The 18,644-nt window shown below is 40.4% G+C and overlaps 1 protein-coding gene across 1 annotated transcript in view; it reads left to right on the top strand.

The window, feature by feature from the left end:
- The first annotated feature begins 2,840 nt into the window (after positions 1 to 2,840).
- LOC115477807 (cryptochrome-1-like) overlaps positions 2,841 to 18,644 on the top strand; it is a 35,188-nt gene continuing 19,384 nt past the window's right edge. The window contains exons 1-6 of the mRNA XM_030214897.1: positions 2,841 to 3,027; positions 5,007 to 5,095; positions 6,153 to 6,293; positions 6,396 to 6,707; positions 16,397 to 16,548; positions 16,646 to 16,848. Of these exons, the coding sequence (XP_030070757.1) occupies positions 2,841 to 3,027; positions 5,007 to 5,095; positions 6,153 to 6,293; positions 6,396 to 6,707; positions 16,397 to 16,548; positions 16,646 to 16,848 (1,084 nt within the window). The remainder of the gene's footprint in view (positions 3,028 to 5,006; positions 5,096 to 6,152; positions 6,294 to 6,395; positions 6,708 to 16,396; positions 16,549 to 16,645; positions 16,849 to 18,644) is intronic.

Here is an 18,644-nt window from a genome sequence, read left to right as displayed (position 1 = left end):
ATCTACCTCATGGAAGCCCTTTCAGTCGGCTCCTTTCGGGGCCCTAGGAAAGCCAATCCTCCAGGTGCTAGAGCAGAGCTCCAGAAGCCTGTCCTGCCCAGTGAGGATGCGCCGGATCCCTCACCACTGCAAGCAGGCCCACATCACCTCCGACCAATGGGTTCTAGAGGTGGTTGAGAAGGGATACGCCCTGGAGCTTGCCCGCTCTGTACCCCATTGGCTCAGAGCAAAAATGCCAGTTGTCGCACTTACTCTCAAGCATCTTTTGGAGCTCTGAGCTGGTGCCTCACAAAGAGTGCTGTCCTTGACTGTTATTCATGGTCCCCAAGAAAGGGCAGTTCCTTCCGTTCCATTCTGGTCTTGAAGGGGGTACCATGCCTGCCCGCAGGTTCAGCATTTTTGCATGGAAACCCTCAAGTCTGTGATCGCCTCTGTTCAACCAAGCAAGTTCCTGATGTTCCTGGCCCTCACAAGTCCTATCTCCCATTCCCATCACAGGGGTTATCTTCACTTCTGTGTTCTTGGTGTTTGATTTGCCTACTCTTCCCCCCCCCCCCCCCCCCCCCATGCCTTTTCCAAGTTTATAATAATGGTGGTTGCTGCTTCTCTGTGTTCCATGGCGGTGATGATGGAGATAGTGCCTTGGGCGAAGGCTCACATGCAGCCCCTGCAGTGGGCCGTGTTGTCTCGGCAGGCTCCAGTCTCTCATGACTTCCACTGTCCTCTGCCTCTTTCACCCAAGGTGAGAATCTGTCTGTCTTGGTGAGACAGCACAGTTGCTGCTTGATTTCCCCCCCCCCCCCCCCCCCCCCTAGTGGGTATTTGTAGCCACAGATAAGTCTCCTGGGTTGGGGAGCTCATTGCCTGGCCCGTGTGACTCAGGGTACCTGGACCCCACAGGAGGTGGCCTGGTTCATCAATTTCTGGAGACCTGGGCGGGTCACCTGACCGTGTTGGATTTTCTGCTGCTCCTTCAGGGGAAGGCAGTCAGGGTAATGTCTGATGCCACTATTGTGGCTTACATAACAAACAGGGAGGTACCAGGAGTTGGGAAGTAGCCTTGGAAACAGCATGCCTCTGTTAGTAGGTGGAGAGACACATGCAAGCAGACTCTCAGTCATGCTGTCTTGAATCTGAAGGAGTGGGAGCTGGGGCAGCAGGCCCTTCATCTCATCCTAGACCACTGTTGCCCTCTGCGATTCAATCTGATGACTTCTGCAGTCAATGCTATATCCTGGAGTATGCAGGGTAGCAAGTGCCACTCTGGTGTTATGCTAGCCTTCCGTTCCTTGCAGCTGCAGAGGTTGATGGGGCATGGGTGCATTACAAAAAGGGACCTTCTACTTTGGCAGATGCATACTGGATCTTACCAGGGAGTGCCACCAGCTAATATTGGTAAGGTCACTGATAAAACTTTTTTTTTCTCTACTCCATGCTGGTAGGAGGGGATAACACCCTTCCTGTGCTGAACAGTGTAGCTGACTAAAGAAAGAAAATTATCAGGTAAAACAGATTTTTCCTTGAGATGATTAGTTTGCTCAATCAAGTATGCGAGAGAATTTGTGCTTCCATCACTTTAACACTAAAACTAAGCAGCATTGTGATACAGTGAACCAGCAGAACAAAACAGATGACAAGTCAGAAGTACAGGGGATGTGGGGAGTACAAAAATATCATCTAAAGGTGAAATTTCTGATGTCCATGTCTCTTATTTAGGTTAACCGTATAGGATTTGTTTGAAGGTAATAATAAAAATAATGGCAGCTAGGAAAGGGAAATTTTTTTTGTTTTTCTCTTACAGCCCTTTGGAAAAGGAAGGAAGTGCCATTTTGTAGGCTGTGAAGTATAGAGAAGAAAAATTGGCAGCTATCTTAGAACTTTAGATTTTTCCACTTTAAAAAGATCCCCCTGATACTCCATCTTACATTGGAATACATACTGGCATGCACTCGAATAGCCCCTTTTCAAAGCCACAAAAATAGGGAACTTTAAAAGATATCTACCTTCTCCTTGGTCAGTAGTTATATATGTAGTTCAAGATAACATCAAACCTGTTAAGTTATTTTCTGTTTTAAAGATTAAGATTAAATTGGGTTTTGAATGTAATTTTCATGGGATCCATATTTTGTAAAAAGTGATGTTAACATTCTCACATGTAAAGCAGCATTTTACTAAATTATAATTACACATTGCACATGTGCATTAATTATTTTAGTGAATTTTATGAAAATCTGTTTTTATTTTCTAATTAGTAAGGATATATAATCTCCATATGAGTTGAACTTCATATAGCAAAACGCAAGATTATTTTGTAGTGGTGATCTTGTCTTCAGTAGCATCATTGCTCTCCCTTAAAGGAGAATGATACTTTGTTCTATATATATTTACCTCCTTAACTGATTGTACAGCTTCAAAATCATACCATTAATTTTGAACATGATAAAACTAAGCCACTAAGGCCCCAGACCCTCTGGAAAAACAAACTTGCCATATTGTTGTTTGCATCATCATTTAACTTCATGGCTTGTTTTTTCGTACGGTTAGTCACATTGTAATGTCAACAGGTTGTTCAGTTAGGCTAGCTTGACAATTTATCTTCAAAGCAAAGTCTTTAAATCCTGGGCACAATGAGGCTTGCTTACCCTTCTCGTTTCCTTTCAGCTTTGTTTCTATTCTGTTTTGGTATGTGTTCCCCTCAGTGCTTGGGTTTTAGAGCCTTAACGTAAATTTCCCTGCTGTTGAGGCTTTAAGTTACAATCTTAGGTTTATTAAATTTCTCTTTATATGAAAGATATAACCTGTTTAACTCTTTGGGTGCCACATTGCCAGCAATGGGATACATGTCGGAAAATCTGATGTGTGTTACACAGGAGTATTTTAAACCAAGTTTGTATTTCGCTATAGGAATAATTATGGGTCCCCATCAGAAAGCTACTTTTAAAACAATGGTAAATGCCACAAGCTTTAAGAAATCCACAACTCAGACCCTGACTGGAAGTTTTTTCACCTGGTGGCAGCTAGTGTCTGGTTGTAGTTCAGGGTCAGGCTCGGCCATTTCTTTCATGTTTCTTGAAACTGTTGAGACTAATTTTCACTTAATGTGTACTAGTAGACTAGAACTGATGGAATTTATCATTTTCTGAGAATATTGTTATCAAAACTTTATGCGCACAAGCTAAGAAGGTCCCTTCTCCAGGCCATTTGATGAGTCAATGAGATGCTTTATACAGTCAGATAGGGACTCATGGTTATTTGTAATATATTGAAATGACCAGTTTAGAGATGGAACTAAGCATCCTAATACCTTGTGTAGGTGGAAAAGTTGAGGCTGGTAGACGACACCAAATGATCAGCCTAAGAAAAGTATTTTTTTAAGTGGCTTTCAAATAACTTCTTATCATTTTCTTGCCACATGAAGTAGCTGAAGTTTTTAACTTGTTTACTAGATGGAGCACGGAATTAAAATAGGAAAATATGGAAACTGATACATGAATATCTGAGAACTGTTAGAGGAGAAAAGCGGCATCAGGATAAGAAAAAAGGATTTCATAAAATATTATACCAGCCTAACATAAGGCACCTCAATGTAGCAACTTTTATTGCAGTACCTGACGCTAACTGCCACTTTTGTAATGCTGTATGAATCGGGATTTTTCTGGAATACAGTAAAACACAATTAGTTTTCATGGTGTTTGTTTTACTCATATGTCCAGCAAATCAGTTTCTCTTGTAATAGTGGAAAATAATTTCAATTCTTGGTGAATAGCTTTGTAATTTTCAATAGAAGGAATTTGAAAGTTTTTTTTGCCAGGATCTCTTATTAGACAGTCAGTTTGATGCCTTTAGTCTTGAATGGTTGCATCACTCCCCGCTGAATGTACAGCGATCAGGTGATGCCAACTTCTCCAGCTGCCCCTGGATCATTGAGAAGAGAATCCCAGATGGGGGGGGGGGGGGGTTAATGTTTTATTAAAAGAAAATGGCATGATATGGCAGGGCATACCTCGTATATCAATGTAACACTGTGGTAGAGTGGTAAAGGAATTGATTTAATTCTTGTCCAGTGGTGTTATACATTTTCTTTTGGTTTTACCAATGAGTGAAAATTCAAACTTGAAAATTTTGACAAAGATGCAGATGTAAAATCTCATCTGAACCCCATTCAGGACTTTAGGAGTCCAGTGGATCCAAGATGTATGTATTTCTGTAAATAGCTCTTCTCGTGGTGATCATACTTTCATAGTATATAATTGCTAGGATTTCTTTTGATTGCATATGTGTAACCTACTTTTTCTCTGTAATAGAGGAGTAGTATTTGTCTTTAAGAAATTGTAATTTGTGAATGTTTGCTGTCTGAAAAATAAGCCTATAATGTAAAGCTAGCTTTTTGTGCTTGTCATATAATTGATACTACATGTAGATCATTGTAGAACTTTTGGTACAGATAGCTGTGTGACTGCATTATTTGTTGGTAATGTGTTCTCTGAAAATCTGTCTACTTCAGTCTGTTTATATTAAAAGGATTAATATTTCATTGAGTTGACAAAGCATAAATCATCAAAACTAATTTTTATTTTGATAGATTTATAGGTCTCATAACCTTGTGGTCTGTTGGTCCCCAGTATTGTATTAAAGTCCTGAATAGAATAAGTCATTGTTCAGAAATGTATGTAGTCAACCTTTTAGTATTAGTATAGTTGGACTAGACCATTTTAAGATAATGATTAGAACAGAATCTGTAAAAAAAAAAAAAAAAAAAAGAAATCTAAAATATTCTAAAAATTTAATCCTTCCCATGCTAGGAATCAGATTTTGTCGGTGTATGTCCCTTTGCTGGAAATGGAACTTGCTTTGACTGCTGGTGCCAAGGAGTTAAAGAATGTGTTGACCCTTATCAAATACCTTATTTCAAAACATGTCATGTTTTGTCTTGTGTTTATAGATCATTTTTGTTCGAATTCCAGATTATTAAAAACTTTCAAGATAATTTTTTTTCTTTCATATAGGCTTTGATACAGAGGGTTTGCTATCTGCTGTATGGCCGGGTGGGGAAACAGAAGCTCTCACACGTCTTGAAAGACACTTAGAGAGAAAGGTGAGCAGATCTCTACTTACTATTAACTTAAAACCGATGCATGTTTCAGTATTATTTATTTAGATTTTGCTCACACCTTTTTCAGTAGTAGGTCAAGGTGAGTTACATTCAGGTACTCTGGATATTTCTCTGTCCTTGTGTTTTTTTTTAATGGATGTTAATTTCAATACAGTTTGGTTTACCTATTTATAATAATGTAAATGGATAGTTACCTCATTCTTTATAACTCTTCTTTATATATTGATAGTAGTTGTTTTATTCCTCTGTTTTGTTTTGTTGTAAATTGAAAATGTCATATTTTAAGTTCAGTATCCGATATAGTCAATCATTAGTAGCATTGAGATGTGATTTAGTTGTTTGAACATTAAGCTTTGAGTCACTAGAGGTAAGTCTTACTTGCTGACACTGAAAAACTTAATTTGCCTTTGCCTTAGGGTGGTGGTACTGATCCTTCTAATCGCACTATTAGGAATTTTTTATTGTTTTGCTGTCACTTAGAATACTAACCTCTTCCTTGCCTAAAAAAAATGAAAAATGTTGGAGGTCACGAATGATGATTCCACAGTGAAAATATATTGAAGGTCTTGAAGCAATGAAAAAAAAAAATCCTCCAAGGAGTGTCTGAAGCTAACTTTTTTGATCGACTGTAATTAAAAGCATTTTTAAATGTTCATCAGTTGTATTTCTGGCACTTACCCCCCTGTTTACTAAAGCTTAGTTTGAGTTATCTGCAGCAGGGCCCATTTTATTCCTATGGGCCCTGCTGCAGATAACTTGAGCTAAGCTTTAGTAATCAACCCCCTTAGTCTTTAACATCTTCTTTCATGTGCAAGGGTAACTTGCAAATCTGAAAGTGAAGAAAACATGACAACTTTATTGATCTCCTAAGCCATGGTGTGATGGAATATTTATTTATTTGGATTTATTAACCACCTTTATGAAGAAGTATACTTTAGCAGGTTGAAATTACTTAGTCTATACTATCCTAATTGGATTAATATTTCAAGGAACATTTAGATCAAAAATCCAACACTTTTATATGCATTTACTCTTTCAGGCTTGGGTGGCGAACTTTGAAAGACCACGAATGAATGCAAATTCTCTTCTGGCAAGCCCTACAGGACTTAGTCCCTACCTACGATTTGGCTGTTTGTCATGTCGACTTTTCTATTTCAAATTAACAGATTTGTACAAAAAGGTAATATATCATTGCTATGGAAGACCATGTTGCACATAAGCAAATTTAAATATTTTCAGTTACATATGTGTATTTATCTTTTGTTTTCTTTCAATTTTTAAGGTAAAGAAGAACAGCTCACCTCCTCTCTCTCTTTATGGCCAGCTGTTATGGCGAGAATTTTTCTACACAACAGCAACTAACAATCCTCGTTTTGATAAAATGGAAGGAAATCCTATTTGTGTCCAGATTCCATGGGATAAGAATCCAGAGGCTTTAGCAAAATGGGCTGAAGGAAGGACAGGTTTTCCTTGGATTGATGCTATCATGACACAGCTTCGCCAGGAAGGTTGGATTCACCATTTGGCTCGGCATGCAGTTGCTTGCTTCCTGACACGAGGAGACCTATGGATTAGTTGGGAGGAAGGAATGAAGGTATAGTTTATAGGCAATAAAAAAAAACCACTTTTTTATAGTTTTTTATGGAAACAGTACAGAATGAGGTATTAAAAATATTTTAGTTGGTTTAGTTTTATTGAAATTTCTTACTGCAAAATGGTTTTGAATTAGAAAGTGAGGTGTATATGCTGCTTGGTTAAATTTTTTTTTTTTTTTTTTTGCAAACACCAGCATTTTGAGTAGCTTTCTTGCCATGACTTGTGATTTTACCCAATCCAATATTTAAAAAATATGCTTGTCGCAAAAACGTCTCATGTTGTGCAGCTGTTTTCAGTCTCCTTTGTTTTTCAGAGACTAAAATGACAATGGTGTCACTAGACAAAACATTTTTTTTTTTGGGGGGGGGGGGGGGGTTGGGTGGAAGAAACCAAAACGACAATTCTATATATCGCATCCCTTCTAGCACCTTTAGATCAGCTATGAAATATACTACAAGAAAAGTCCCAGGTTGATTCTTTGCATAAAATAGCGTTTCCCAAGCTTTAGGCCCAAGGCATGCCTACATTTTCAAAAATGTTATATAGTATTCCAACCTCCACAATATAGGCAGTGTATACATGGGAGAGGATTGTATAAGCAAAAGAAAAGCAAGAGAAATATTGCACACCCCACCAGAGACTGAAATGATGGCTCTGAGGAGAGGTCCAGGAAGGAGAAGAGGAGTAGGTAGTGTGTGCAATTGTGTACTGCACAAAGTAGGGCCTACCTGCGTGCCAAGAGGAGGACTTTATCCCTGGGTTGGTGGCTATAAATGTGTGTAAATAAATATTGCCTGTTAATTCCCATACTCCAGGGTTCATGGTGTATCTAGGAAGGAGAGAAGCATTTGTTAACCACACATGCTCGGAAAGGAGCTCCCTCCTGGTCTAGACCTGAGTATTATAGGCAGTGATGACTAATCTGTGGCACACTGGGAAGCACCGGTATAAAGAACTCCCTTCCCCAGCTAATTCTTTATCCGTTACTTCCCCATCCCTCCGAAGCTGTTACAATTTCTTCTTTGTACAGGACACCAGCCTTTTGTAAAATGTTTGTACTACCGGCAATTAGTAGTATGAAAGAACTGATGAGCATTGTACATGTACCTATTCTAACCCCCCCCCCCCCCCTTGAATATGTGATGTTGTTGTGTTACGTTACAGATGACGACCCATTTGTAACTTGAAAACACCTTATGGATCTTTACTATCGGGTAATATCAACATCTTCATAGCCTCTTTCAAAGCCACTCACGTTTGTCTGGTTTGCAAGAGAGTTCTCTGTACCATAACACACACTAATTTTTGTGAGCAAGGGGAATGCATGGAATACCCTCCACTAGTGACTATATAGGTAAACTAACCAGTGAGAAACTCCAAAGGGAAGTCTTGCCTCTTCAATTTGCTTCATTTCTTTGAAGGTGTGAATAAACATGTCGATAAAGGTGAGTCAGTTGATGTAATGTATCTAGATTTTCAGAAAGCTTTTGACAAAGTTCCTCAGAGAAAATTAGTGTCAAGTGATAGGAGACTATGTTCTGTTGTGGATTAGGAAGTGGTTATTGGACAGAAAACAGAGGGTAGAATTAAAGTTGGTGAAGAGCGTTTCCCATGAAGGGCTGTGGAAGATATTATCCATCGATGTGGATCTTTCATCCTGCTTGCCCTCGGAGAAAGAGTAAAAAAGCAATTCAGGTCTACCCATTCCACTCCACTCATTTTATAGATCTCTTATAACTCATCTCTGCCATCTCTCTCTAAGCTGAAGAGCCTTAATCTCTAGCCTTTCCTCATCTACATAAGCAATACATTAAATACCGCCATTCACCAAATCCACACTATATTGCTCTTGATCAGTGTGAGCCGTTGTAATAAGTCATTGCATCCTCACACATCTGTCATATAACTTAATTCAAAACAATAAATCCCAATCAGTGTTAGAAAATTCAAATGTTGCTCTGTGCTAACAGAACCATCTACACAACTATGGTCTGGTAAATCCAAACAGCAGAGCACTGATCAATTAAGTCCAGACAGCGAAGGCTGACACTAAACTTCAGGGCCCATAGGTGTGGCAGCGATCTCAAAACACCTGCGTTGGGGGCTAGCATGTTGCTCCAAAGGTTGAATCTGTGCAGTTTTTAATGATAAAACTGCCATGTTTCTCGTTCCCCTTACCCCACCCACACATTTCCCACTCTCCAAATCCCATCCTTCCCCTACTTCCCCACAAATCTTGCTCCCTTGAACCTGATGATGGCCCAGCAAGCATCCCTAAACCCTTTTGCTTGTGTTTAATTTCAGGCCCAGGTACTCGGGGGACAACCAAAGTTTATCTGATGCTGTAAGCCAATCTTCAGCCATGTTGCTTACCACCCCAGAGGCAGCTCAAGGCCTTATACTACCACTACCACCACCCACCCTCCTGTTCTTCAGCATCTCTCCTTCCTTACCCCTCTACTGTCCAGCATCTCCCTTTTCTCTCTCCCCCTGTATCCAGCATATCTCCCTTTTCTCTGCAACCGCAACCACTCTCCCTCTTTCAGGTGGCAAGAGGATTCAGCACCAGCCATAGGCGTCGAAGTACAGGCCCACACTCAAGTGCTCTCTTATCAGGTCTTCATCTAACACAGAGTAGGGTGGGACATGACTGTGCGTGAGTGTAGGCCTGTGCTTTGAGGCCCTGCTCTGTCACTGAATCCACTTTTCCTCCCTGCCTCTGAAAGTGAGATGACACTGGTAGAAGGAAGAGAAGAGAGGGGAAGGGAAAATGGGACTTGATATACCGCCTTTCTGTGGTATTTTGCAACTACATTCAAAGCGGTTTACAATATACAGGTACTTACTTTGTACCTGGGGCAGTGGAGGGTTTAAGTGACTTGCCCACAGTCACAAGGAGCTGCAGTGGGAATTGAACCCAGTTCCCCAGGATCAAAGTCCGCTGCACTAACCACTAGACTACTCTTGTCTTGCTGCCACTGCCTTCCTAGGCAGACACCTAGTCTGCTTAATGGCAGAGCCAGCAGGCACCACTTCTTCCCTGTTGTCACATCATTGTAACATCCGCTGTTTGAGGTACCAGGGCTCTATCTTGTCCTTTGTAATTAAAAATATTATGTATTTGAACTGCGCAGTCCTTGTGGTTGAAACAGCTGATGTTTTGATACAGATCCCCACAGTTCAAACAGCGAAATTTGTCATGACCACAAGAAGCAGGTGTGTCTGTTGTAAATGGCACTGTGCAGTACTTGGACTGAGTGAGCAGTGTAGGAGGAATAAACAAAATGAAACTCCATGGAATACTAATGAATTTCATTTAATTAGATTGTTGCTTCGTTTTTTTACTCTAGATTTTGTTGTGATGGTATCTTTTTTTTTTTTTTTTTTTTTTTCGTATTTGTTCTGTCAATTTTTCATGCTGCTTGCCAGTATGCTGCTGTATTGTTACATAATCTAGTTGTTACTTTGAAATGCAGATGGATGAACTTCTTAGCATGTAACCTGAAGCATCCATCTTTGGTGTTCATTTAGTAGTCCTAACTTGTCATTTCCCTTTGTCCTGGATACTACTTTAGCCATTTAGAGAGGGTAATTCCATAGAGGGGCACATTTTTAGATGCCAGTACTCCTCTTTGGAGCCTATTCTGCTTCTCCCCAGTATCTCTTCACACTCGTCGTTCCCTACACCCCTTCCCGTGCACTCCGCTCCATGGATAAATCCTTCTTATCTGTTCCCTTCTCCACTACTGCCAACTCCAGACTTCGCGCCTTCTGTCTCGCTGCCCTACGCCTGGAATAAACTTCCTAAGCCCCTACGTCTTGTCCCATCCTTGGCCACCTTTAAATCTAGACTGAAAGCCCAACTCTTTAACAATGCTTTTGACTCGTAACCACTCGCCTCCACCTACCCTCCTCTCTTCCTTCCCGTTCACATTAATTGATTTGCTTACTTTATTTTTTGTCTATTAGATTGTAAGCTCTTTGAGCAGGGACTGTCTTTCTTCTATGTTTGTGCAGCGCTGCGTATGCCTTGTAGCGCTATAGAAATGCTAAATAGTAGTAGTAGTAGTAGTAATTCTATAAAGAAAAGTAGGCATAACAGGTCAAAAACGACATGAGGCATGGAGCTGGTATAAATATTTGTACTTAGATTGTTAAAGAACACATACTATTTTAATAATCTGTGTAAATGTGTACCTTGCCATGTGAACACCAACTTGTAGAGAGCACACTATTGAATATTTGTGTGTACTGACAGAATACTGTGTAGTTGGAAAATTATCATTTATTTACCTGTGTTCACATACACACACAAATCACTACAATACTGACATTTATGGGTGTACTTGCATCAGCAGAGGTAAGCAGCTTCTCATTTATCTTCCTCCAAACCAATAATAAGAATGATGTTCATATAAGCCAAATCCCAACAGAGTAATTAAGTCTTCTGTGTGTGTGCTATAAACAAATCAAGAGTACAAATATAGTCACAACTTAATCAGATTAGGGTCCTAGCGCAGAGAAACACTCAAGCAAGACATATGCAGACTTAATGCTCCCTCGTAATTTAAACTAGAGAGCTGAAAAATCTGATGTTGCTGGTTCATACCTTCTGCCGCAACTGTCATTTTGTATTCTTTTGTTATATGAAATGCCTTTTCCATTTGTTAAAATGGCAGCATTATCTTCCTTAAAATATCAGGTCGACTTTTTCTTCTTCATTTCTCTATTATACATATTTCTGTATATTTTAATCTTTAGCCTCTATTCTAGTCATAGAGAAGCTTGAGACTATACTGTCAGATATAGTTCAGGTGCATAAGTGTGTGCCCCTCCTAATAACTCCAAATTGGCTTGAGGTGTGGATGTGAAAATTTGGAATGCTGAGTGGCTTAGGCAAAGGATATGAGTTTGTACTTCTGATGACTAGAAATGAGTGAGGGTAGTGTGGGGAAAGACATACATGTGGAAGAAATTGAATTTGATACAATGAAGACATGCAGAACTGAATCTCTTTAAAATTGTTTAAAGAGATTTTATTTTTCAGGAGACAAGCAACCTCACTGGAAGAACTAGTTTGCCCACTGTTGTTAAATGGTGCAGCAGCCATGTGAGTGGGGTGATGTCATCTGAAGGTGCTGAGATGAAGTAGCTCGCTCAAAGAACTAGTAACCACAGCTGGTGCTGGCTGTACCTGGGGCCCAGTCACAAACCCTTTCAGTGCTATTGGTGGTCTCAGATGACTCGGAAAGCAATTCCAAACATGAAGAGTAGCGTGAAAAGATCTTCAGTGCTTCTAAGTCCAGTCCATCAACATCTACGTTGGAAGCATTGGCCTTGAAGGATCCAAGGGCTACACTGGATGCAGGGGATGCATGAATGTTTAGGGAGATCAATATACTCAACTCTGAACATCAATAGAGGCCAGTGGGAATGGACATCAGCAGATTTCCTCAAGAACAGGGAAGATTTGTCAGCACCAAGTGTGGTCAATGTGTGTTTTGAGTAGAGGCTCAGAATTATTGGCATTAAACCCTGTTGGAGTTTGGTGTCAAGAGCATCCAGGCTACTGGCAGCCACCATAGAAGCGCCCCCAGATGGAGGTCTACTCAACCTCAATCTCAGAAGGATCATGCCAGCCTCCAACAGTGTTGGGTAGTAATATTTACTTTTAAAAGTAACAACTATAACAACTAGTTTTGCCAAATGTATTGAAATAACTATAATAGATTTACTTTTTTTCAGTAGTGAATAATATATGTATGTTATGTAAACTGATTCTTATATCCCGCTAGCACCCACTCTAGAGTGGATCAAAGCAGTTTGCAAAGAATTAATTCAAAAAAATATGTAGCAGAAAAAAGATAAAACTATAGAATTAATTCATCAGGTAAGAAAACGTTGAATAAATGGGTCTTTAGATTTTTGCAAAATTGAAATTAACTAGATACAGTTCTGAGACCCATAGGTAAAGAGAGCCAGAATTGGGGAGCATAAAAACTGAAAGAAGATTCCAATATTTTCTTATATTTAATACCAATAATAGAAGGTAGAATTAAGCGAAATGAATCTCGAGGTTGCGAGAATCTCCGTGTAAGAAGAAAAGAGATCAGTTTTATGATATATTCAGGGGATGAACCTTCAAATATTTTGTATATCAAACTTGCAGTCTTAAAAAAAGCTCTAAAATGGATAGGAAACCAATGTAAAGATATCAACGCAAGAGTGACGCTATCTTTTTTTTTTTTAACATAGAACCAGCCTAGCCTCTGTGTTTTGCAATAACTGAAGTTTAGAATGTATTTTTATAGAAATTGGTACATATAAAGCGTAGTTATTTTATATAATTTTTAGTGACACCCATCCGATTTTCTTTGCGTTACTAGGCCCATTATTGGGCTGCTTCCAGTTTCCGGCAAACTTCCCAATTGAGGTGATGGTTGGGTCTTCAGCATTTAAGCACTCTTTGTCAAATGTTTTTGATTTAGTAAGTAGAAAAGTTAATATTTGTTAGGTGCAAGTTGTATCCGATAGTCCACAAACCTGAGTGACGAATGGTGTTAACGCTAGCAAAGAAACAAAATCATGTTCACTTAATTGTTGATTTTAACTGTCATGTCAGATTTCATAGACTGAAGTGGATAACCGCGTCTTGAACTTTGTCATAGAAGATATGAAGGTATTCGATCAGCCAGCTTTCATGAAGCTTATCATTGGGTTGCAACCAGGGAGATAGATTCTGAGCTGGAAAACTCTGGTTGGACATATTAAGGATAAATTTAGCAAAATGAAGGAAACAATGAGAGCTCATTTGAACAAAATGCCATGTTTGCACAACTGCCAGTATCTGGACAAGTCATAATCAGTTTATTTCAGTATGACTATTCACTGGTTAGACGAAACTTCTTTACAGTGTCACACTGCCACTCTTAACGTGTCACCATATAAAGGGGCAACACACGATCTGATAGCATCTACTCTTGAGACTGTATAATCAATATAATCTGGCAGTTAAGGTGACAAAGACCTTCACAGACAATGGCTCTAACTTTGTCAAAGCCTTCCATTTGTTTTCAGATAACTCAGCTGATCATGGCTTGTTTCTCAATCCTCAAGAATCTGAATCAGAAGAAACGTCTTTGCTGATGGTCACAATACAGTAGAAGAGCACTATGCTTTGCCACTGCACCAGTGATGTGCTGCACACGCTCTAAACTTGGTAGCCAATAATGACTCAGAAGATACTTGTAATTATAGTGTACAAGAAGATTTTTTGAAGCTTAAGGGCAGTGTGAAGCTTTATGGAACAAGACAAGTCAAAGTGCTCAGGCAGCTGATAGTGTAGAAGAAAATTCAATATTCAGCTGATTATTCCTAATGCAGTGGAATTATTTCTTCTATGCTGTTGAGAACATTTATTCCATTATTGACAAAAGCATGAACTTGGATGAATGAATGAATCGTACATAGCTTTGGGAGTGACTGGATTCTGACAGCATGAAATGGGTTTTTTTGGGTGAATACTGCCATGTCATGAGTCGGCTGGCAGCTCTTCTGGACATCCTAAAAGGTGAAGCTAAATGTTACTTGGGTTTTTTGCTGCCAACTTTGGCTATGTTCAGAATGAAGCTGACTTAAGACCTTAAATATGCCTCACCTTTGATTTGTGTACTTCAGTAAGGACTCGATGAGCATTTTAATCATTATCTTGACCACAAGGGTTTGATTCTGACTGCAATCACTTAACCCTCCATTGCCCCAGGTACAAAATAAGTACCTCTATAATATGTAAATGGCTTTGATTGTAGCCACAGAAGGCAGTATCTCAAATCCCATCCCCCCCCTTTTTTGTTACATTTGTACCCCGCGCTTTCCCACTCATGGCAGGCTCAATGCGGCTTACATGGGGCAATGGAGGGTTAAGTGACTTGCCCAGAGTCACAAGGAGCTGCCTGTGCCTGAAGTGGGAATCGAACTCAGTTCCTCAGGACCAAAGTCCACCACCCTAACCACTAGGCCACTCCTCCACTGTTGCTACTAATGGAGATTCTACATGGAATGTTGCTATTCCACTAGAACATTCCATGTAGAAGTCGGCCCTTGCACATCACCAATTTGGCCGCGCAGGCTTCTGCTTCTGTGAGTCTGACGTCCTGCACATATGTGCAGGACGTCAGACTCACAGAAACAGAAGCCTGCGCAGCCTTCTGCATGGAATGTTGCTAGTGGAATAGCAACATTCCATGTAGAATCTCCAATAGTAGCAACATTCCACGTATAATCTCCAATAGTATCTATTTTATTTTGGTTACATTTGTACCCTGCGCTTTCCCACTCATGGCAGGCTCAATGCGGCTTACATGGGGCTATGGAGGGTTAAGTGACTTGCCCAGAGTCACAAGGATGCCTGTGCCTGAAGTGGGAATCGAACTCAGTTCCTCAGGACCAAAGTCCACCACCCTAACCACTAGGCCAAGATTTAGACCGCTCTCCTTCAAGCTCTGTTTGAAAAGTTACGTTTACTGTGAAGGTCTTTGCAGTGGAAGATGATGAACATCTGATGGCTTGTATGTTAAATAGACTGCTGTAAGAAGACTTCTGTATTCCCTTTGATTTTTTATTTTAATTGTTTCAAAAAGGTGTTTCTACACATGTTCTATTGAACTTTTTAGTAATCAAAGGGTAAAAGGCATTTCTATTATCTAGGCTTGCACTGTTCAAGGAACAGCACATTTTTATTTTTTTCTAAATGAAGGATGCTCTGTTGTATCAGTGACCCTGAAAGGAATGATCTTGTTATCTTAAGGGAACAGTGACAGGTGATAAAATCACAAGTTGTGGAACGAATAGTGTCAGCTTGGAGAAATGTGCTGAATTGGGGAGGATGAATTAGGTGATCTGACTTTATTTCAGCATTAATATAATTTTTCAGTCATATTGGGCTGACGACAGAAAAATGTCAGAAATGAAGAGGTCATTCACCAGCAGGACAGGCTTGCAGACCTGTCTGCATACCGTATTTTTCGGACTATAAGACGCAGTTTTTTTCCCCCCAAATTTCGGAGGAAAATGGGGGGTGCGTCTTATAGTCCGAAGGTAGCGAGGTCCGAGTTCGGGATCGCCCTCCCCCGAGTTCAGGATCCCTCCCCTACTCACTCACGCGATGTTCCCTGGTGGTCTAGTGACGGGGCAGGAAAGAGCCCCCTCTTTCCTGCCCAGCGCGCTGCTCTCTGTCCTCCTGTATACTCCCTGACGGTCTCGGCGAGATTCAAAATGGCCACCGAGAATTGAAGTCTCGGCGGCCATTTTGAATCTCGCCGAGACCATCAGGCAGCATACAGGAGGACGGAGAGCAGCGCGCTGGGTAGGAAAGAGGGGGCTCTTTCCTGCCCCGACGTCACTAGACCACCAGAGAACATCGCGTGACACGAGTAGGGGAGGGCGATCCCGAACTCTGACAAGACGCACCGGAGCACCTAGGTTTTAGAGGAGGGAAAAAGGAAAAATTTTTTTTTCCTGTTTCCCTCCTCTAAAACCTAGGTGCGTCTTATGGTCCGGTGCATCTTATAGTCCGAAAAATACGGTAGTTTACAAAATGCATTTCACATTGTTCTTGTCTTTATTTGGCAGTCTCTTCTGATTTGGCAGTGACATTTTAAATCAATTTCGCCTCTTACTGTTTTGAAGGTGTTTGAAGAATTGCTGCTTGATGCAGACTGGAGTGTAAATGCTGGAAGCTGGATGTGGCTGTCTTGCAGCTCCTTTTTTCAGCAGTTTTTTCACTGCTATTGTCCTGTGGGATTTGGTAGAAGGACCGACCCAAATGGAGATTACATCAGGTACTTCAACAATACTTTGCAAGTTTTGCTGAATGAAGTGGTTGGGCTTCAGATTAATGTAATACTAATTTAATTTTTTTTTTGTTCATATGTTAAGGCGTTATTTGCCTGTCCTAAGAGGTTTTCCTTCAAAATATATTTATGATCCTTGGAACGCACCAGATAGTGTCCAGAAGGGAGCCAAATGTATCATAGGCATTAACTATCCTAAGCCTATGGTAAACCATGCTGAAGCAAGCCGTCTGAATATTGAAAGGATGAAGCAGATCTACCAACAGCTTTCACGATACAGAGGGCTGGGTAAGATAAACCATATTTAATATTTTTGTATATAGGACCATAAGATATATTAGTTTTACCTTTGATAATGTGAAGGAAACTTTTGTAGCTGTGGGGGGGAGGGAGGGGGCAGTATCTCTTGCCACATTTGCCTGGCATGTATTTTTTATGTCTTGCATGATAAGATAGGTGTAGGAATTGTAGAGCATTTGGATACCACTTTGCATTAAAGTTAATAATCATTTCTTCATATAATTTATGTAAGGCTGCAGACTCCCTTGCTTACAAAGAGGATCATCTGAGATTCAAGCATGGTTCTTAAACTATAGTCCTAGTGCTACCATTGACTTCGCATTGCATACATTTGATAATGTTGCATTTATGCACTTCAACTAAATATCGGTGTCGTACAATATACATTGCCCATCAATACCAGATATTTTGCTTTCGCCACAGAACTTGAAATTATTTCAAAAGATTTGGTGGCCAGCAGTTTTGAAATATTTCAAACAGAGCTGGGCAACTTGCTGAATCAAAATCAGAGTTCCCAGTCTCTGCAATTTCTAGACTAAAATGAGCAGAGAAGCTTCAGCTAATAGAATCCACCCCCCCCCCCCCCCCCATCTGGCTCTTATGGGAGAGATGGGGGGGCGATGAGAAGGAGAGGAAGCCATCAACAGGATTAGTCACAGGTAGCAAAGGCCAGCAGGGGTTCTTTGTAAAACCCCAGCAATATGGTCATGGGAGATTCTGAACTTGTTAGATTTCAGAAGCTATGCAGATTCGTAACTGACTAGTGTTTGCATAGAAAACCATCAGGAAAGACCAGGTGCTGTGCGCTGCAGAAGGCAAATGGCATCTTCTAGTATTCTGCCAAGGAAAGGTTATACAAGGAAGAAGAAACAAGAGAGAAGCAACAAAAAAAGCAAGTCCACTAACAGCAAAAGTAAAAACACCAAATCTAAATGTTAACAAAACTTTCCACAGAAATTAGTGAGGTTTCTGGAATCCAGTGGATTGCAAGACCTGAGGCAGGCCTTGTCAGACAAACATAATTAAATGGGTGATCATAGAGTTGGATCAAAGGAGAACGCTAGCTGTAGTCTACTTAGATTTAGCTAAGCCTTTGACACAGTTCTGCATAGATGACTTATAGAGAGCATCCTTAGTATGGGCCCTAAAGTGACTTGACTGGGTTAGGAGCTGGTTGAGTGGAAGGCAACAGAAGGTAGTGGTAAATGGAGCTCACTCTGAGGAAAGATACATTACCGTTGATGTGCTACAAGGTTCAGCTCTTGAGCTGGTTCTTTTTAACTTTTTTTTTTTTTAAAGCAATATTGCTGAAGGGATGTCTGGTAAGTTTTGCCTCTTGCGAATGATACCAAAAATTGCAATAGGGTAGACACCTCTGATGGTGTGGATAGCATAAGGAGGGACCTAGCAAAGCTTGAAGACTGGTCTAGAATTTGGCATCTAAGATTCATGCTTAAATAAAATACAAGGTCATGTATTTGGGCTGCAAAAACCCAAGGGAGCAATTCAGTTTAGGGAGTAAAGTGCTTCTGTGCACAAAAGAAGAGAAGGTCTTGAGTGTGATAGTATGTGATGATCTTAAGGTGGCCATACAGGTAGAAATGGTGATGGTGAAAGATGGAAGGATGCTTGGGTGTTTAGGGAGAGGAGTGGCTAGCAGGAAAAAGGAGGCGATAATGCCTCTGTATAAGTTTCTGGTGAGACCTTATTTAGAGTACTGTGTTCAGTTCTGGAGACTGGACCTTCAAAAAGAGGTAAACAGGATAGTCTTGATCCAGTGGTCT

This window comes from Microcaecilia unicolor, chromosome 9 (assembly GCF_901765095.1).
Source record: "Microcaecilia unicolor chromosome 9, aMicUni1.1, whole genome shotgun sequence".
NCBI lineage: Eukaryota > Metazoa > Chordata > Amphibia > Gymnophiona > Siphonopidae > Microcaecilia > Microcaecilia unicolor.
The sequence above is the reverse complement of the archived record's forward strand: the minus strand, read 5'-3'. Positions and strand labels throughout refer to the sequence as shown.